Below are 21,716 nucleotides of genomic sequence, written 5' to 3'. Positions count from 1 at the left end.
TTTTAAGATTACACATAAATCGTGACTGACAGCAAAAGATTACATGTAATTCGTATTCAACATAAACTGTGGGAGGCAGCCACAATTTACCTTCGATGAATGCAACACATAAACCATGAAAAGCAGTCACGGTTTATAAGAAAGATTTTGTGTGCATAAAACTTTGGAGGTAGCCACAGTTTATACATGAACGGCTATGTGAAGTTGGGTGGTTGAGAGAGGATTCGAGGAGTTTTGTGGTTAATGGACTCAGCAAACTTGTTTACGTTTTAATACGATTTGAATTGTATTAGTATATTTTTATTTTTTTAATTAATTTAATTTTATATAAATAATTATAATTTTAAATTAAAAATTTGTATTAGTTTGTAATTTAAAATTTAAATAGACATAATTTAAATTAATAATTAATAAAATTGTATGTATTCATATTATTGTATTCATATGATTTTTTTTACTATTGTACTCATATGATTAATTATATTTACTCGATTTAAAAAAAATAATAGTTGTTAATTTTTAACTAACAAATAAATACACTTATATTATTTTTAAATTAAAATTTTTTAAATAAATGTACTCTTATTATTTTAATTTTTTAATTGAAATAAACATATTCGTTTTATTTTAAATAAAATTTAAAATTAATATAAGTAGATTTATTTAAAATTTTAAATTTTAATATTTTAAATAAACATATTCTTATTAAAAATTTTAAATTTAAATAAAATTAATCATATTATTTTAAATAAGTATATTTTTTTAATTTAAAAATAATATGAATGTATTTAATTATCATTTAATTTCATCTTTTATTTCTATTTATCCTCAACATTTTAAATTATCATCTGATAATACCATTGAGTGGTATAATTTAATTTTTGAATTATATGTAATAACTTCAGTGACAATTGTTAAATATGCCTATTGATCTTTGACTGAGTTTTGAGTTTTTGAGATATTAGTACATATATGTGTAAAGTTCACAATGTAATTGCGTTGGATGTCTTATATCATGTATTTTAACTTTGGACTACTTCAAATTACATTATAATCATTGAATTATAAATATAGTGGCTGAATGATGTGCAATAATATTAATAGTAGTTGATTATAATAAGCCATGATAATTTTAATAATTTTTCTATTTTAATGCAAATTATAATGTCCCGATTAAGTATATAAATAATTAACATATTAGTTTCAATAAATATCCTTATAAAGTACTTTATTTTACACAATTACAATAATTAACTATAAGTTTACACATATCATTAATTTATATAGTATCATATTTGTAAACTTATAGTATCATATTTATAAACTTATATAGTTAGTTATAGTTAGTTTCAAATATTCATATGAATACAATAATACGAATATATACAATTTTATAAATTATTAATTTAAATTATGTCTATTTAAATTTTAAATTACAAAGTAATACAAATTTTATAATTTAAAATTCTAATTATTTATATAAAATTAAATTGATTAAAAAATAAAAATATACTAATACAATTCAAATCGTATTAAAACGTAAATAAGTTTGCTCATGCATAAACCGTGGCTAATTGCATGTAATCCTTTGCTGCCACGGTTTATGTGTAATCTTGAAACCGTGGTTGGCTCCCACGGATTATATAAAAAGTAAAACAAGATATTAACGAAACAAGTTTTCAATTGTTGTAATCAAGTAAAGGTTTTCAAATTTTATTTTATATAGGTAAATTGTCCTAAAAATAATATTATATAATCAACAAAATTATTATTTTTAGCTGATATTTGTCCATTTTAAATTTTAAATATTAAATTTTAAATTTAAATATTGGTTATATAAAAATATGATGTTGATTTAAAATATTAACAAATATTTGATAAAAATATTAATTCCTAACATTTTTCATAAATTAATAATAACAGTAGAGATTGGAGTGACAAAATTATTTATTAAATATTATACTATGTTGCTGTTGAAATTATTTATTTAAGAAAGAAATATAACCCAATAATTTAAGAAAGTTTGTTTTGTTTAACTAATTAATCAAATTGCCAAATTTTATTGGGAAAAATACTTACATTGCATTACATAACAACGTGCCGGGTATTCATTTTCGTCAATCAAATAGAGATCCCAGTTGATGGGTTGCTAATGGACCAAGTTAGATAAAGATATCAAAAATACTTTTTTAAATATATTTTTTAAAAATTAAAATTTAATACATATAATTAATTAAATTATGTTGTTTTTATTAAAATTAAATTGAATAAATTAGTTTAGCCAAAAATATAATAAATTAAATTTTAAATTATAAATTAATATTTTTATAAAAAATAACTATAATATTTTTATTATAAAAATAATTAAAATATTTTTATTAGATGTTTTTACCTTTTATTTAAATATATATATATATTTTAAAATTAGAGATCAAATTTTAATGTAATTTTTTTATAAATATTGTTAGAAAATAAATATTTTATCTTTAAATTTGATTATTTTATACTAAATATTTAAAAAAATTATTATGAATGACCAAATATTTTAAAAAATAAAAAATTTAAAATCAAATTTTGCTTTATTTTTTGTGTATATTTTTTAAATAATTATTTAAATATCACCAAAAAAATCTGAATCAAATACACAAATTATTTGATAAATACATAAATTTTTTTGTCACTTATAAAAAATATGATATTTTTTATTATTTTTTTCATATTTTTAAATTATTTAAGAATTATTTATCATTTGTATTTTTAAAAATTATTTTTTATATTGATAAAATGAATATACATCGTATGTTTTTTTATTATCATATATTTTGTTTACTGAACATTCAAACTCCCACATAACACAAAGAAGTAAGTAGAAGCCAAGAGCGTAAGGAAAGTAGAATATGAAGTGTCACAAATATATTCGGGCCAACCCAAATTAAAGTAAGGTCAAACGAATTTTGGACTTGTCTGTTTGTAACTTTGACAAAAATCAATAGTTATCAATAGTTATGGATAAACAAGAACCCATATTAATATAACCCAATTGGTGTTGGAATTAGAACCGCCCCACGTGTTTCACCCACAAATACTTTTGTGGTTACCAACCATTCCATTTTAACCATAATAAAAGTGGAGCAAGTTTTTGTGACCATCTTTTTTTCTATAAGATTATTATTTATTATTTGATATGTAAGTATTATTGTTATTATTAAATCATTGACAATAAGGTTGTGACTAGATACTATATCATATATTCGGTAACCATGTGCATTATAGTCTTATGGATGAGGTAATCAAACCTTGAACGTTGTAATTTTACATGGTGTTAACTTCAACCATGCAAATACATACGTGTCAAATATTAATGAATAGAAAGAATTTTATTCTTGCACGAATTCTGATGAACCAGATATTAAGAGGAAAAAAAATTATAAAATTAACAGCTTCATAGCAATTAACAAAGATGCGAGGAAATAAAATTCAAGAAACAAATATATATTTTTTTAAAAGAATTGAAGATTATAATTGTGGACGTTAAACACACACACACACACACACACACACACACACACACACACACATATATATATATATATATATATATATATATATATATATATATATATATATATATATATAGCGATGTCTATGTTTAATTTAAACTTTAAAGCACGTAAAAAAGTGAAAGGTTTATATTATCTGCGAGCCATTCATGATCTTGGTTTTTGTAGCACATGTTAAGTATTTTATTATTATTAATTTATTATTATGGTTGCCGTCCATAATTTTATTTTATTATTGGTTTCTTTTTTATTTCCTTTTTTTGGGACCCAGCATGTTAATGTTCTCTTCACGCCGGTGCTTATATTTGAGTCTCCAGCCTCCAGGCATCATTGTGTCATTTCCACAATCTATATATAGCAAATGGCAATCACATTCAATTATATATTCTCACTTTATTTTATTTTACTTATTAAAATAATACTATCTTGCTAATTTCTAATACTTATTTGCTATAAAGTTATTATAAATTAATAAAAAATTTTATATACATCAAATATCAACCACCAAATTAATTATTATGTATATATATTTATATATAAACACATGTAATATTAATTTATTTTAAATAATATTTTATATTTTATATATTTTATATTAATAATTAATTTTTAAATTTTAATAGTTAATTTTTAATATACATATGATATAATTAAAATTAGTATTCACATTTTTAATCTTAATTATAATTAAAATTTCTTTTTATCAGTATTAGATTCTTACCAAAAATCTTGCCCAAGTTGCATGCGTTCAATCTTCAATACATAAATTGGATGTCAACATTAGAATTTACAAAAATGATATTAGTATACTAAAATTAGTTATTAATGTATTTATATATAAATATATATATAGTTTAATTTATTTTTAATATATATTTATATTTTAATATATATTTTATACTGATAATTGATTTTAGTATATACATAATATAATCATAAAATTTATCTGGATACAGAAATTAGATTATCTCTAGCTGAAATTTTATAAAATCAGTTAAAATTTTCTAATATACTTCTTAATATTTATTTTAAAAAACTAACTTTTATTTAATCAACTTAATAAATCAATAAAGTAAAATAATAAATTATTAAATATTTATTACTTTAACTAATATTAGTTAACACCAAACATACCACTAATTAGATAGTGGATTACCCTTATAAGCTGCTTTCATTTTGACCTAAGTGTCTGCTACTACGTGCTCTTACGTATTATGTGTATAGAATAATTACTTTTTGTGGTATGAGATGAATAAAATTTATTATTTTTAATTAATATTTAATTAATTTTATATATTAAAATTTAATTTTAAATTTTAATAATAAAAAATATTAATTAATAAAAAGGTAAATTTAAATTATTTTAATTAATTTTTTATTATTTTCCTAACATGATGTATTTGTTTTACCATTTTGTTAGAAATGAAATTGATGATTATCATCATAAATAAAAAAAGGAAGCACAAGCATGAGGCTTCGAGAAGAGAATCCTTAATTGAAACTTGAGATTTGATAGTTGACAGCCACTAGGCACACACATGTATATATAGATATATAGATAGATACAAACACAAAAGAAAACTAAAAAGTGTGTATGTGATCTCATAGAGAATCCTCAACTCTCTCCCTCACACAAACACACTTTAATAAGATAGTTGGAGTCACGAGAGGAGGAAGCTAAGGAAATTAAAAGGGAGAAAAGAAAAGAAAAGAAAAGTGAGTCACAGGAATCATGGAGAGAAGAGTGAATAACGGTTCATCAGCAAAGAATGGACAGGTTCTAGACGGTTCCAATATAATGGAGTTGGTTGGGAACGAGGCAGTGTTCAGCAACTTCGTGGACCATAAGTTTCAGGAGCTGGATAGAGACAGAGATGGCAAGCTTTCTGTGAAGGAACTTCAACCTGCTGTTGCTGATATTGGTGCTGCTCTTGGTCTCCCTGCTCAGGGTTCTAATCCTGATTCTGACCACATCTATTATGAGGTAGGTGGGGTTATTTTTATGTGAAATTAATAGTTAAGACTGTTAAATAATTTATTATACAATTTTTTTTAACTATTAAATTTTGCATGAAATAACCGCAGAGGATTGACATATTTTCTTAACATGAATAAGATTTAGATATTACTAGAGTGAAAAATAAGTTACTACTAATAATGAGGTCCTTAGTGAAAAGGACTGAGGGCAAGAAAATAAACGTGCATGTCAAACCGACTCAATAAGAAGATAAGGTGTTTATGTATGTTGACTTTTTTTGTTTTATATCTTCAAGTTTTAATTTGCTCGTAGCATTCTATTCTTCCCAATTCTAATGTTTTTCAATTTTCACATAATACTATTTTCAATCTTATGTCATTATTATCTTCATCAGTTTTGATTCTGTTCCCATGTCTGTTGTTTTTTGTTTATTAGTTGAATGTTATTGTTCCTTTCTTTGTTTCTGTTGTGGCAATACAAGAATTATAATGAAGCCATTTCTGCATCTTCTATATGGCAATTTACATAATCTCTGTGATTAATGCATCAGATGTTGATGGAGAACCATACCCTTTTTATTTTTTCAATTATGTGGTTTATTTATATATCATGTATATTGTTTTTATACTTGTGATCCTTTTTGAGACATCACATAAGATTTTCTTTCACCAAGAATTGACTTTTTGTTGGTCCCAAAAACAATATTATTAAAATAGTTATTATTATTATATATGAATGAATAAGATAACTTGGTCGGTTTTGTGGGACTCTCTTTTTTGGTTGCAAATTTGCAATTGATTTCTTTTCTTTGTTACTTCACTTTTTTGTGCTCATCTTCTTATCAACATATATAAGGAAGAATCTGGTTAAGGAACATGCTGGAACTAAAAATATTAGTGTGTCAAAGTGTTGATTATTTGTGCTGTTTAAACTTCAAAATCATACCTCAAAACTAATTAACTACTATGCTTATTAAGAAAATGCTAGAAAGTTTGGAGTTATTAGACTTTCAGAGTTTGTAGTAACAAAAAGTCAACATATGCTTGGAAAGTTTTGCTCCTAGCTGCATTTTGAAGGCAATGTCATATTCTGGGGACAAAAAAAGTTGCTCTTTTTTTGTGGCATGCTTTTGGAAAAAGTAAAATTTCTCACCTAACAAATATAACTATATGTGCTAAAGACAGCAAAACAATAAATATATAAAGCATGATACATTAGTCACAACATATAGCAATATGATTCTAAGGATATTATTGTGACGTGTAAAAGCAATGTACCATATGAATCAGGATTAATGCATATGAGATGTTTGTTTTAATGCTCCAATGGGGTTTTTGTTTCATAGGTGTTGAATGAGTTCACACATGGCAAGCAAGAAAAAGTGAGCAAGAGTGAGTTCAAGGAGGTTCTGTCAGACATTCTGTTGGGTATGGCTGCTGGTTTGAAGAGAGATCCAATTGTGATTCTACGCATTGATGGTGAAGATCTTCTTGAGTTTCTTAATGGCCCAAGTTATGAAGCTGAAATGGCATCCATATTCTCTCAGATTGGTTCCCCTCAAAAATCACTTCGTCACCATATAGTTGAAGCTTTTTCTAAACTCACTGTTGATCAAGGAATTCCTCCTGCTTCAGATTCTTGGGTAATCATCAAATACCAACCTTTGTTACAAACTTTGTTTGCCTTGATCAAGTACATGACCCTATATTCTGATGCCGTTTGATTTGTGTAGTCTAAGTTCTTATTTGTTTGTCTGTTAATTATTGACTTCTTAGAAATGAAAATTTTACACACTTATGCTGAGTTCATTTTGTACTTACTGTCCACTGTATTCTGATATCGTTTGATTCATGTAGTCGAAGTCGGTTAATTGTTGACTTACACACAGAGTAATGCCAAGTTCATTTTGTACTTATTGGTTTATGTTAATGTGTTTAGGTGTTTAGCAACATTGTGGAACCTGTACTGTTATCTCAAGGTGGACCTGATTGGGATAAGCCTCTTGCTTCTGAAAATCAAGAGACATTTTTAGAGGGGTTTAAGAAAGTTGCATTATGTGTAGCTGAACGGCTTAAGGAGCAACCTGTCATTGTTGCTCATAGCGAAAACACCTTTGATGGATCTGGTGTTAAGAGACTACTATCTAACAAGTTTGAATTTGACAAGGTTAATTCATTTGTTTATAAGTTAGGATCATATTATATATTATATATACTAATTATCTTTACTTACTTTTGTTAAAATCTTGCATTGAGTTGACCATTCTATAGTTGGATATGCAGACTTTGAATTCAGTTGTAGAGAATTTGCCTAAAGATAAGAATGGAAAAATTTCAAAGGAGTATCTGCGGCTAGCACTAGATGGAGTGTCTCCATCTGCTGGATTACCACCATTTGGTGCAATTGAAGAGGTATGATCCCAAATAATTTATCGAAGTTGCTTTATATTCCTTCTGATTTATAACAACTGTTAGTTCGGACCATGATTTATCCGAATTGACAGGTATTTTAAATCAGAGGGAGTAATATTTTGATGTTTCAAAAGTGGGTAGGTGAACTTTGTGATGGTTTGATTGTTATATATGCAGATGGATAAGGTTATCGGAGAAGTGTTCAAGATGATGAATGCAGATGATGCGAAGATGGTTAAAGAAGATGAATTCAAGAAACTGTTAACTGAAATACTAGGAAGTATTATGTTGCAGCTTGAGGGAAATCCCATATCAGTTTCTTCCAACTCTGTAGTGCATGAGCCTCTTGGTTCTTCTTCTTCACTTCTCAAGCCATCAACTACTGAAACAGCAGCATAACCTTCTCCCAAGTATATATATATGACACTTAAAAATTAATAATAATCATATCATAATAATATATAACATATGGAAACTATTAATTAGTAGCATGACTTGTCAAGTTTGTATGTATGCTGTGGGGATATTTATGAATGTGGAAATTTAGAAAATGCTATGGAGATGGAAGAGTTATTATTTATTAGTCATCAATCACTTCCTGGTTTATTTGGGCATGTTGGCTGTTTTATCATGGCATAAAAAAAGAAAAATGAAAATTGCATTTTATTCTGATGTATTTTATTTCATGATATACTAATAAGGTTTTTAATATTTAGTAAAAAATATTTGTACAATTTATTTTTCTCTATTCATGATTTATTTAATAGAATGATAAGTACACAGCAAATAAAAAAAATGTGTCATTATATTGTTTTTTTAGTCAAAATATAGTGATAAGAAGATTATACGAAAATATAAGACTTCATAGTAATATGCTACACAACAAATTTTTAAAATATTAAACATTTGTCTCCTGTTTTATTCTAATCTCGTGCAAGTAGTGTTGAATATCCTTTGGTATGTTCATAGAGAATATATATAATACAGAAAGAAACCAAACTAATGGATTGAACTTGGCATTAGTTATTTACTATACAATAATAATAATTATAATATCTTATGTACTGAGTTGAAACAAAATCTAATAGATTAAACTAACAATAAGTAAAATGATTCAAATTCAATAGATAAGTACATTATAAAGGTCCAATTTGCTTAAAATAACAAATAACTTCTATTTGCTTGTAGTAGTTTGAACAAATAACCTCCTTAGAGTCTTAGACAATTGATTCCAACTTTTTACACAATGTTCTTATTATTATTATTATTATTATTATTATTATTATTATTATTATTATTATTATTATTATTATTATTATTATTATTATTATTATACAAATACACTCATACACTCAGTCACATACACTAATCTAGGCATCTAGCTATCAGTGCTAGGATTCGAACACCTTTGTCACTATATCACATGCCTCAACTACTTATTATGTTTATGTGTAATCTCTTAACAATTTTCCTCATCTCCTAGAGACACTCCTCCTATATTTTCAATACAGTCTTCTTTGGAAAATTAATAGACAACCCATAATATGTTCTGCATGACAAGATATGTGAAACCCAAAAATCTCAATGTCCATTCCACAATAACCCACCTTTTGGCAAAACTGGGTCCAAACATTTTGTTGGGCTAAGTCCAATAACTGCAAAGTCCGGTTGTCCAACAAAAGATATAGACGTGTTCGTGAAAAGAAGAGATGGTTGGCATCTCCCCTGACAGGGACGGGAACAGCCTTCGGGCTTTCCTGTTATACACACTTGGTTAAGGCTTACCATCTGTATAGATGGATCTAACCCAATTAAAAAAAAAAATAGCCGTTAGCTCTCGATCGTTTGCACTTATTCTCTCCGTACAAGTGAACTTTCATCTTCAACCAGCGATCATGAACACCACCGACGACCTTGGCGGAACAGTCCAAGAGAATCAATCAGCCCTGGAGGAGCAAGACCTGTTATAGAGGAATATTAAAAAGTCAAAACAAAAAGAGAAGGATTTACGGGAGATCAAATCTTTGTGCCAAGAGATGATGAATGGATGCATGAACAACATGGTCAAAAAGGAACATAATGAAAAGGGAGATCTTTCGCTCAAACAGTAAGAGAGGGCCCAAGAGAGGAATTTCTGGAGGAAGACACAGTGGAGAAGGATGCAGAAGATGAAGAAATGGTCAAAGAAACTAATGAAAATGCATACAATCAGAAGACAGATGTCAGAGTAGAAAAAATTGAAAATGGACTTTTCAATATTGTCATCGATGAAGCCACTGAAAGAAGATTATGGAAGCCTTGGTGGAATACTCTCATAGTAAAATTGTTAGGAAAGAAAGTGGGGTATGCTGCAATGAAACGAAGACTAGAAGCTATGTGGAGTAAAAAAGGGGGCATTGAAGTGATTGACTTGGGGGAAGAGTACTATCTTGTTAAGCTGTATGCAAGTGAGGACTTCGACCATGCACTACTAGAGGGACCTTGGAAGATCTATGACCATGATCTTACTGTGAGATTATGGGAGCCTAACTTTAACCCTCAACTAGCAACAATTGACAACGTGATGGCATGGACAAGGCTACCTGGACTTTCGATTGAACTATATGATAGAAGCATTTTAAGACAAATTGGAAACCTTGTTGGAAGGACGGTAAAGGTAGATAACAACACAGCTAAATTGTGCAGGAGAAAATTTGCTAGACTCTGCGTAGAAGTGGATTTGACAAAGTCCCTTCTAGGAAGATATCTCATCAATGGGAGAGAATACAGAGTGGAATATGAAAACATCTATCAAATATGCTTCAGCTGCGGGAAGGTGGATCATGAAAAAAAATTTGTCCAAATAAAAAGGAATTAACCAATGAAAATGGGGCTCAAAGCAATACTAACAAGGGAGCAAGCAATGAAATGCCTGGAGAAATAAATCAAGAAAATCGCCAAGGAGAAGGAAGCAAAAAAAGGAGGATACCGCAAAGGAGAAGCAAATTGCAACAGATGCACATGATAGGTTTGGGGAATGGATGGTGGTCCAAAAGCCCAAAAGGGGAAAGAAGATCCTAAAGGATGGTGTTAACAAAAATGAAGTAGAGACAAGTAAAGTAAGGGGACAAGAAATAGAATCAAACAATAGATCAAGATTCACTGTTCTACAAATAGAGAAAACATCATATGAAGAACTAGAGCAACAAAAGGAAAAACACAGCAACAACAACAAAGAAAAGGAGATCATTGGTCAAAGTAGAGGCAAAGAAAGAGCAAAAAATGATTCATCTAAAGGAGCAAGAACCATAACAGCAAATAAGAAAGGAAAAGAGGTGGTGACAGACAACACAAAATCGAACCAAAATCAGAGCATACCGGCACCAACAGAACCAAAAGCAAAGATCCTAACAAAAAGCACCAAAGATACAACAACCATAGAAGAACCTCAACAGATCATACAATGGAAGGGAGAATGCCATTATGAGGAAAATTGGATGGTAGAAGAAAATACAGCTCTTACCATCATGGAGGAATGCATTGAATCCTCAATTCAAGACCCACACAACAAGGGTAGACCACCTGACTTTATGCCAAGTGAAATGGAGACAGAGGGGGGAGGAATGGACCCTGTGCAGAAGCTTGTGGAAGGAATAGACTTCACGACACCACAAATTAGTGTCATAAACGACACTGATATGAATATGGACTAAGTTTTTTTTTTCTCGGTTCTGATTGGCTAAATTGCTTAATTTTGGTTGTTGGTTTCTTTACTTTTCTTTTTTGTTTAATGAATTGCTTAATTTGGAATGTCAGGGGAGCAGCAAGTAATGCTTTTAGGAGAACTTTCAAGGACATGTATAGGCATCATAGGCCAGACTTAGTTGTTCTGCTTGAGACTAAATGCAGTGGAAGTACTGTTACTACAGTTATACAACAACTTGGCTTAAAGTATCACATCGTAGAAGAAACACAAGGATTTGCGGGAGGCATATGGGTCTGCTGGAATAAGGATGACTTTTATATCAATGCTATAGAGAACCATAACCAATATATATATGTCAAAGTTCAAGAGCCCAATGTCAGAAAATGGTATTTTACAGCCGTCTATGCCAGCCCTCATAGTCAGATAAGGAGAAATGTTTGGATGAAGCTTAGGAATATTGCAAACTCAATGGAAGGGGATTGGCTCATAGCAGGAGACTTCAATGAAATAAAGGTCACTACCGAAAAAAAAGGAGGGGTAGCAACGGACAGAAGTGCCTGTAATTTATTTGCCAATTGGATTAATAGTTGTGGACTTATTGATCTAGGTTTCGTAGGATCTAGATACACTTGGCGAGGACCCAAGTGGGAGGGGCTGGATAGAGTTTTCAAGAAGCTCGACAGAGCTCTATCTAACTCATTCTGGAGAACTAGATTTGATGAAGCCAAAGTTGAGATCCTCGCTAGAACTAATTTGGATCACCATCCTCTTCTTATTAAGATGGCCAACGACCCTAATAGTAGGAGAGATAGACCGTTCAGATTTGAGGCTATGTAGGCATCTCACCCAGATTTCAGGCAATGCTTGGAAGACAGCTGGGTAAACAATAATCCACTCTTGAACACTCTTGAAAATTTGAGAAACGATCTGACTGAGTGGAATAAGAATTGCTTTGGAAATATTTTTAGAATAAAGAGAAGAATCTTAAACCGGATTGCGGGAATTCAGAGAAGTGCGGATTATGGAAGGAATCCTTGTCTTGATGATCTTGAACAGAAACTCAATAAGGATTTGAACGAGATTTAAGACAAAGCGAAAACTTTTTGGCTCCAAAAATCTAGAGAAAAATGGATTGTGGAGGGAGATAAGAATACTAAGTTCTACCATACTAAAACCATTATTAGAAGGGGAAAGAACAAAATCCTAAAGCTTAAAGACAGCAACGGAAGATGGATCGAAGAAGAGGAAGACCTAAGAAATCATGTCATTAATCATTTCAAAGATTTCTACCAAGAAGAGGTAATGACTGTTCCCTTTAATCTATTACAACTTTCTCTGCCTAACTTTAGTCTTTTTGAATGCAGGAATTTGAGCAGAATTTCAGATGAGGCAGAGATTAGAAAAGCGCTTTTTAGCATAGGATCACTAAAAGTCCCAGGAAGTGATGGTTTTCCAGCGCTGTTATACAAGAATAATTGGGATTTAATGAAGGAAAAGGTTTGCGACTTTATCACTATGTGTTGGAAGGAGCCAGATCTCATCAAACATGCCAACATAACCCTGATTGCACTCATTCCAAAGCTGAACAGTCCTAATACTATTAACCATTTCAGACCTATTGCCCTATGTAATGTGAGCTACAAGATCATAACGAATAGAATCAAGCCCCTCTTAAATGACCGGATTTCAGTCCATCAATCAAGCTTCATCCCAGGAAGGAAGATACAAGACAACATCCTTATAGCTAAGGAAATTATGCATTCTACGAGAAGGATGAAAGGAAAAAAGCAATTCATGGCCATCAAAGTTGACTTTGAGAAGGCTTATGACAGGCTTAATTGGAATTTCATCAAGCAAAGACTCAACGAATTTAAAATGCCGGAGAAGATGACTGATATTATCATGCAAAGTGTTACCACGATTACCTACAATGTCCTTTGGAATGGAAGTAGAACAGCAGAGTTTTGTCTTAAAAGAGGAATTAGGCAAAGGGATCCTATTTCTCCTTATCTTTTTGTGATCTGCATGGACAAGCTATCACATCTCATAGAAGAACATGTCCAGCAAGGGGAATGGAATCCGATAAGGGTGGGAAGACAAGGGTCTAAGATCTCTCATCTAATGTTCGCAGACGATTTACTTTTATTTGCAGAAGCTACCCAAGAACAAATGCACAAGATCAACTACATCATAGAGATTTTTTGCAAAGCGTCAGGCTTAAAGATTAACAATAGCAAAACCTCTATAGTATTTTCCAAGGGAACAATAACTCCCACTAGGAGGGAAATTGAAAGCATTACTGGCTTTAGAGAAGAAAGAGAGCTTGGCAAACATCTAAGAGCTATTGTCACAAACAGTAAGAGCAAAAAAGAGAAGTTCAAGGATGTCATGGAAAGAGTTAGCAACAAACTCAAGGGGTGGAAGAGTAAATGCCTTTCTTTAGTGGGGCAAATAACTTTAGCACAGTCTGTGCTTAGTCCAACGCTATACTACCAAATGCAACACGAGAGAGTTCCGAAGGGCATTTGCAACAGTGTTGAGAAAATGCAACGCAGCTTTATTTGGGGTGATGTTTTGGAGCATAGAAGAATGCACCTCATTAACTGGAAAACCCTCTACCTTCCTAAGCATGAAGGTGGACTGGGATTCAGAAAGTTGTCAGTTATGAATGACTCGTTTCTCCTCAAAATTCTATGGTACATTAAGGAGATAACATACCTCTTATGGGTTAAAGTACTGCTGCACAAATATTGCGAAGGAAGACATATAGATGATTGTATACAGGCTAGAAAGGGAGATTCTGATTTGTGGAAGGAACTCTTAAAATTGTGGCCAACCCTTCGAGCGAACACAATACAACATATTGGTAATGGACTGACAACAAATTTTTGGAATGATAATTAGGTGGAAGGGGAAGGAGTGCTGCGCCAGTTAGCTCTGGAGCCAGATATAGATATTAATAGCCTTGTTTGGGAGTGGACAGATAATAGAGGAGGATGGAACACGGTTAAACTCAGAAGAAACCTCCCGGAGAGCACTGTTCAGAAAATCACAACCATGCTACCTCCTTCTCAGGACAGAGAAGATGATAGAGGAAGCTGGAAACACACTTTAGATGGTGATTTTTCAGTGGCATCAACATATAAGGCGCTGAACAATGGGACTAAGCCAACCAGAAATCTGTGGATGCATCTGTGGGATTGGAAGGGTCCCCAAAGAGTAAAAACCTTTTTCTGGGTTGCAATGCATGGGAATACGCTAACAAACTAGAGGAGGGCGAGAATTTTTGGAGGAAATGGAGACTGCAATCATTGTCAAGGAACTCCGGAGGAGCTGATTCATGTCTTGAGGAATTGCCCAAAGGCCTCTACAATTTGGGTAAACCTTCTTAATACTAGTGAAATCCCTAGATTTTTTTCGCTTAATTGGAGGGAATGGGTGGAGGAAAATTTAAAGAATCAATTTGGGCAAGTCCAAGGAATGGAATGGAAAGACATATTCATCACTACGTGTTGGTGATTACGGTATTGGAGAAATAGGGAAATTCATGACGATAATTACAAAAGACCAAATAAGCTACATATAGAGATCATCAAACCAGCAGCAAAGTTCAAACAAGCAATGGAGAAAGTTTACCTGAAGAGGCAGTCGAATAAGTGGAGAGAGGCACACATTCGGTGGGAACCACCTCCGATGGGTTGGGCAAAAATTAACACCGATTGGACTCAACAAGGACTCAACGGCAGGGCGGGATGTGGCGGTCTCATTCGAAATGATGAGAAGAAGTGGGTGGCGGGGTTCACTTACAACATTGGGTGCGGAACAGCTTTCAAGGCAGAACTATGGGGATCGTCCAAGGCCTGAACCTAGCCTGGGAGTTGGGGGTTGAAGCAAGTGATTCTGGAGAGTGACTCTAGTGCTGTCATTAACCTGGTAAATGGAGAGAAATGTCATGAGAAACATCCCAACTCTCTAGTAAGAAAAATTTCTGAGATGAAAAGAAGAAACTGAAGAATCCTTTTTATACATACATATAGAGAAGGTAATAGAAGTGCTGATTGCCTAGCAAAAATGAGTATACAGTTGGAGGAGGATTTTTTGTTTTAGAATAATCCTCCTGTAGATTTAATTTCTATCCTTTTAGAGGATGTTAAAGGGGCTACCTTACCTCGTCTTATTTGTAATTAATTTTCTCTCCTTTAAACTTTAGTCCTGTTTCAATACCATATATATATATAGAGAGAGAAACACTGCCAATGCTATTTTCCCCAACAATCATAAAACACACCATAAGTAACCCTAACTCCTTTGACCTTTTCTTATCAAATCTCAAGGTAATACCAATAAATAGCATAAAAAATGTGCATAAAAATTCCACTAACAATACAGCTTGTGGTTTTGATACTAATCATCATTAACATCATTAATTGCACATCCTCTTAATAAAATGTGTTTCAATTTTGGATCGATGACACGCTTTAATTTAGCAAAATGAAACCAATTATTAAATCGGTGTATTGTGCAATGATATATGTTAATGCACATATTATACTAACAACAACCTTTATACATGCACTAATTTATGTTAGTATACAATGTATTGGTTCAATTATTGGTTTCATTATACTAAAATGTGAGATAGATTCAATTTTAAAATAAAAGTATTCACTAGAAAAATCTGTAATTGGTGATGTTGACAATAAAAGACTAGAATCCAAGTCATTAGTTACATTGCTAGTGGAACTTTCATGCACATTCTTTGTGCTGTTTATTAACATCACCTTAGGATTTGACAAAAAAAAAAAAAAAAAAAAGAATTACCAATAGTGTGTACTGTGATTGTGATTGTGATTGCTGAGATATTGGCATTGGTTGTGTTTGTGTCTATATCAGTTATTGCCTTACTGGACAACCAAATTATGCAGGTGTTGGACTGCACAGCAAAGTATTTGGACCCAAATTTACTAAAAGGTGGGTTATTGTAGAAATTTAAAAAATTACTAAAATAACCAATACATTATTATCGTTTTGAGACCAAATTCAAAGCCTAATTTCTTTTATGAATCAAATAGACTTAGTCCTTTGTAACCTCCATCATAAGTTTAGTTGACCTAAGTCATATTAGTTTAGGGTTTACATTTTATTTTATTATATATTTTAAAAAGTAAAGTGTTACTACAATTTATGCTAAAGAATCCAAGAATCTCAATGAGTCCATTCAATGTAAAGTTCTGTCTTACTATAAGAAATCAGAACAAGCTAAGTATGATTTCTTTTGTGACAAATATGTAATCGTGGAAAAATAATCACTTTTTTTTTTGTTTTACGACTTTTAGTACAGTGATAGTTAAATAGCACCATAATATTATAATGGGCAGTTGACATATAGTCAATATAGTTTTAGAAATTAAAATTAAAAAATATCACGTCAACTAATTTTAATTTGATTAAGTGATATGATTAGTGTCCATTTTTGTTTTTTTGTTTTTGTTTTTCCATTCTATATATCTATTAGCTCAAAAAATGTTGAAGAAGGAATAATTGGATAACAAGTGATGAAATTGTATGTTTTGTTTTTTGATTTGCAGTCAGAAAGAGTCAAGTTCTTCTGCATCACCCTTATTGGACAATGGCACAATGGTGTACCAAGGCTTCGGTAAGGGTTAGACACTTAGATCTCATGGGCCACGTGCATCTATGTGTTCATCTAACTACACAGGATTCTACGTTCTTTGCTTATGCTTCCTAATTTTATTAGTTGATTGAGTACCTTTGTTTCATCAATTTAATCCATGTGGTTTTGTGCTTCCTAAAGTTATATTGTAATGACCAAATGATATTTCAATATTCTTCAAAGATTAAGATGTGGCAAACCAAAGAAAGCTGTTTTCATGAGCACAATAGAAGTTTAGTGTTTGGTTTTAACGAATGTGACAATGAATTAAATAGAAACTCTTCTTATGCAAAAATTTAGACAAGGTCATTAAGATTAATTATGTTAGCTATTAATACATATTATGTTTCAACACAACACTTATATATAGTTACTATAAGATTGAAATCTGTTTTATTTAATAATCAAAGTCAATCATGAAGGATTACTTCACCAACTTACTTCAATCAACAATGGTGGGAGGATGCGTCGCAGCCATCACTACAACATTTTTTAACTATTGCAACATATACTGCAAATAACACTAAAAAAGTGTTATCTAAACTAACTAAAGACAACACTTAATATTTGTTATATAAAAATAAAGCTGTTGCAACGTTTTTTTAACAACACTCCATAAATCACTACAAGATTTTTGTTTATTTGTGGAGGTTTTTTTTCTTATTTGTGGAGGTTTATAACTCCCACCAAATAGTTTTTGGGGGTTTCTAAAACCTTCAAAATTTGAGGTGCCACGAGATCTTCTGTGGGAGTTTTTAAAAACCTCCACAATCTATTTGGTGGAGGTTTTGTGTGTGTTTAGTGGGAGTTTTATACTGGTGTTTGTGGCAGTTTTAAATCACTTTTTGTGGTAGTTTAAAACCCCCACAAATTAATTTTCTCATTTACGCATTCCTCAAATTAATTTTTTTTACATTAAAATTTAAAAACTAAATCTTTTATAACACAATAATTCCTCAATGACACCAAAAAAATAATAATTTCTCAATATAAGATAACTCTATATATATAAAAGTTTTCAATGTCAATAATTCCAAACATAATTACATATGATATTGTTCTTCATAACTATTACTTGCTTTTCATTAAAAAAAAATAAAATAAAATAACTTCAATGTTTTAATATCATATAACTACATAATTGCAATAACAGCAGCTTCAGTAATGCACATGCCCATGGAGTTCTCCACACAAATGATTGTCACGTAGTGTAACTAAATAGCATGACCCTGCAGATTATTCACAAAAAATTATTCTATGAATAGCATGACCTTGCATGCCATTGATCAAGGACTAAATTTAAAAATTATTCAATGATACTGATAAACCAAAGCCTGAAAGCAGTAAACTCTTCTAATTATTCACAGAAAAACAAAGTATGGACAAGCTTAGGAAAAACAAACAGAAGGGAAAGAAAAAAAAAATGCACAATGCTGATTGAATGATGAATGCATACCACACTTTTTACAGTGGAAATAGTTCTCTTGACCACCAACCCTGTTTTTAAATTAGATCATAAAAAATTAGCTTGTATGTCATAAATTCAAGTGACATAAGATATGGATATACTCAACACAGCTAAGTAAACCGTACCTACAGATTTCACACTCATCACAATGAATCTGTTGTTTTCCTATCTGCAAATTGATTAAAAAAACATTCAGCATCATTGAGGAAGCAAAAATATTAACAATTCCTAGCTGGAATTATGCATCAAATTCAGCCTAGTTCATCTCCAAGAAATAAGTTGAAAGAAAATACTTACCGGCTGCTCAGTGTTACAAATTGCACAAACAACCTGAAACACTTTAGAAACTATTTAAAATTTGGAAAACATTGAACTGATAGAAATTTTGAAATGGCCAAAAAGATAAGAAATTTTGCCATCCAAACCTCATCATAGTAGTAGGACCACCCGTCTCTATCTCATCTAAAATATGCTTCAAAGATAGATCTTCTTTTATGCGTACCATTCCCTTCTCAAGCTGATCTATTCAGCCAGTTCCTTGATACTTAGATCCTATGCATTCCATATTTTAGCATTAGTAATATGGACCTGAAATGCATGGTTTATATTATTGTCTCACTATTGGTTTTAAAACAATACACCACTAAGATCCAAAAAACTGCATGTACAAAAATAAGATTTTCTATAAGATAGAACATGTCCATAAAGTGAAATGAAATGCTAATTAACAATAACATTCTGAAACTTGTTGGGGATCGTACCTTTTTCATTTTTAGGGAGCACACCTTTTCCAGTCTTCTTGATGTTTAGGCTGAATTTTTTCACCCCTGACTCAGCCATCATAAAAACCTAAAATTCTTTTGTAGCACACAATATATAAATAAATAAATAAAATACTTAGTCAAAATTTAGTTTATTTTTCTAACAATCTAAAGTGCTACAAGTGCTACAAGTGTTTCTTCTTTTTAATAGGATAATCAGAATTTAGCTGTTGCATATCTAGGCAAAAAAGCTAATACAATTAAAGAACTCACATGTAACCTTTTGCCAAAATTTTTGGAGTGAGACCACTGAGATTATTAAATGACAAGTCCCTTCAAAAAATATAAGGTTATGGAACTGTACTTGACTGATTGAGGAGGTAAAGGTATTACAAAGTTTCATAGAGGAGTAGAGGACATGCAAAAATGAAAGACCTGTCAAGTTAGTAACAAGTGGAGGGATCTGTCCAGATAGATTATTTTTGCTGAGCCACCTGAAAAGCTTGGCATGATTGAATTAGGAACCATGGAGTTAGAGAAACACTAATGAATAAAATTAAAATTTAAGGGGAACAAAAAAAAACAGGGTTAAAATAACATCATCATCTATCTATTTGTTAAGACACACTCACAAGTAACTTAGTTGAGACAATAAGCCCAAAGAACTAGGAATTCCTCCAACAAACTGGTTACTGGAAAGGTCTAGAGTTTGAAGCTCTGACAACTTGCCTATCTCAGCCGCGATAGGACCAGATAACTGATTGTTCTGTAGTAACCTAAGTTCAGCAATGAAAAAACTCACTTAATCACATGATAAAATGAGTTCATTGTATTTTATGACTACTTATTTTTCTCCTACCGTTGTTTGGCATCTATTAAAAATTAGTGGAAGGTTATTATGACTATTTATGAATAAAAAGCATAATAAACAAGGCATCTTTCAGATACTGCTGAGTCAACAATACACCACAATTCACCATTAAGTTTGAAAAGTATAGGCAATTTATGTGGAGAATAAGAGAGACACTCACAATGTTCGGAGATGGCTCAAATTTCCAATTCCTGACAAAAGAGTTCCAGATAAACCAGCACTGGCCATTTTCCTACCAAAAGCAGAAAGTTACCACCAGCAACAAAGATCAGTATCATTAGAATACAGTGGATGGTATTAGAAAGACAGAGAAATGAATTTTTCCCAATATCTAGTCATTCTAATGACATCACTTAAATTTGAAGGAATGGTTTCGTAGAACAAGTTTTTAGAGAAATCAAGAAACTACAGGTTTTTCTTTTGGCCTATCCACTCTAGAATTGACCCACTGAAATAGTTAGCGAATAATTCATACACATCTAGAAGGCTATTGTCAATGAGCAGCTTCTTCAGTTCAAGAGCAATTTTAATAGCTACATGATTGGGAATCTGCAACCAACAAGCAAATCACAAATGATACTAACCAAATCGAATCCACATTGCAGCATTATCATCCAACCGCACCTACTGAGCGAAAATCTAGACAGAACATAGTAGTGATCCGCATTATCACCCAACCGCACCTTCACCTATAAGCACAAAACACAAGGGAATCGATATTCACACTATAGAAGTAAATAAACCAATTGAAACTGAACAGAAAATATATTCCAAAATGATTGATTATGTACATTCATGCAATGAAGAAAATTTTCGATATCTATATTGAAATTGAGGTTTCGAAACGGACCTTAACGAAATCGTACTTGGAAGAAGCATTGCGGGAAGAGAATTTGTTTTTGGAGGAGAAGCTTTGCTTTTCATCGCTTTCTTCGCCGCTGGCAGATGAATGGCTGTAGCAGTGGCGGTGGCTGTGGCGGTAGCAACGGCAGGGCGATGGCGACGACGACGGTTATGATTAGGTCTTGCTCCCTCTCCATCTCACTCGAAGCTACTAGAAGCTAGCCCTTGTTTGCATCTTTACTATGGGCTTTTGAGAGTTTATTTGGGCCTTTAAAATACTGACATTTTTATTTTTGGGAGTTTTGTAAATTGTGACAAATAGATAATGTTGGGGAGGTTTTTAAAACCTCCACTATAAAACCTCCATCAATTAGTGAGAATCTTGTAGTGAATGTTCCTTTTTAATCAATTAAAGTATAAGTAAAAAGTGTTACTTTTGTAAATTAAACAGGCAACATTTGTGAT

General features: G+C 31.3%; 2 protein-coding genes, 1 long non-coding RNA gene and 1 other non-coding gene across 13 annotated transcripts; 2 read left to right on the top strand and 2 right to left on the bottom strand.

Annotated features, from left to right (window-relative positions):
- The first annotated feature begins 3,892 nt into the window (after nt 1-3,892).
- LOC112789230 (uncharacterized) lies at nt 3,893-8,540 on the top strand. 2 transcript variants are annotated; one of them, XM_025831038.3, is made up of 5 exons: nt 3,893-5,544; nt 6,884-7,180; nt 7,477-7,704; nt 7,821-7,949; nt 8,127-8,540. In XM_025831038.3, exons 1-5 carry the CDS (start codon nt 5,293-5,295, stop codon nt 8,346-8,348), a joined length of 1,128 nt encoding a protein of 375 aa, XP_025686823.1. In that variant the 5' UTR covers nt 3,893-5,292; the 3' UTR covers nt 8,349-8,540. The 2 variants fall into 2 exon arrangements, with proteins under 2 accessions (XP_025686823.1, XP_072088400.1); XM_072232299.1 differs by lacking the exon at nt 3,893-5,544 and adding an exon at nt 5,823-6,676.
- A 474-nt stretch (nt 8,541-9,014) lies between these two features.
- Nucleotides 9,015-15,834, bottom strand: LOC114925953 (uncharacterized). Its single transcript, XR_003815974.2, has 3 exons — nt 15,666-15,834; nt 15,271-15,564; nt 9,015-9,910 (listed from the first exon to the last, which is right to left on the bottom strand). It is a non-coding gene; the product is annotated as an uncharacterized lncRNA (long non-coding RNA).
- On the top strand, nt 9,640-9,764 carry LOC112793574 (U6atac minor spliceosomal RNA). Its single transcript, XR_003198269.1, has one exon. It is a non-coding gene; the product is annotated as a U6atac minor spliceosomal RNA (small nuclear RNA).
- A 2,454-nt stretch (nt 15,835-18,288) lies between the features above and the next one.
- LOC112789228 (uncharacterized) lies at nt 18,289-21,495 on the bottom strand. 9 transcript variants are annotated; one of them, XR_011879480.1, is made up of 12 exons: nt 21,259-21,495; nt 20,993-21,097; nt 20,569-20,640; nt 20,170-20,313; nt 19,973-20,039; nt 19,811-19,870; nt 19,538-19,633; nt 19,202-19,328; nt 19,074-19,106; nt 18,902-18,945; nt 18,765-18,805; nt 18,289-18,537 (listed from the first exon to the last, which is right to left on the bottom strand). XR_011879480.1 is itself a non-coding variant. In XM_072232297.1 (12 exons), coding segments are annotated over exons 3-7 (333 nt in total). In that variant the 5' UTR covers nt 20,637-20,640; nt 20,993-21,097; nt 21,259-21,495; the 3' UTR covers nt 18,289-18,537; nt 18,765-18,805; nt 18,902-18,945; nt 19,074-19,106; nt 19,202-19,364; nt 19,538-19,631. The 9 variants fall into 9 exon arrangements, 6 of the variants coding, with proteins under 6 accessions (XP_072088398.1, XP_072088399.1, XP_072088395.1 ...); XR_011879482.1 differs by having other exon boundaries at nt 19,538-19,625; XR_011879481.1 differs by having other exon boundaries at nt 19,074-19,114; nt 19,973-20,031.
- Nucleotides 21,496-21,716: the final 221 nt, after the last annotated feature.

The sequence above is a fragment of the Arachis hypogaea genome, chromosome 3 (genome assembly GCF_003086295.3).
Source record: "Arachis hypogaea cultivar Tifrunner chromosome 3, arahy.Tifrunner.gnm2.J5K5, whole genome shotgun sequence".
In the NCBI taxonomy this organism is placed as follows: domain Eukaryota; kingdom Viridiplantae; phylum Streptophyta; class Magnoliopsida; order Fabales; family Fabaceae; genus Arachis; species Arachis hypogaea.
The sequence above is the reverse complement of the archived record's forward strand: the minus strand, read 5'-3'. Positions and strand labels throughout refer to the sequence as shown.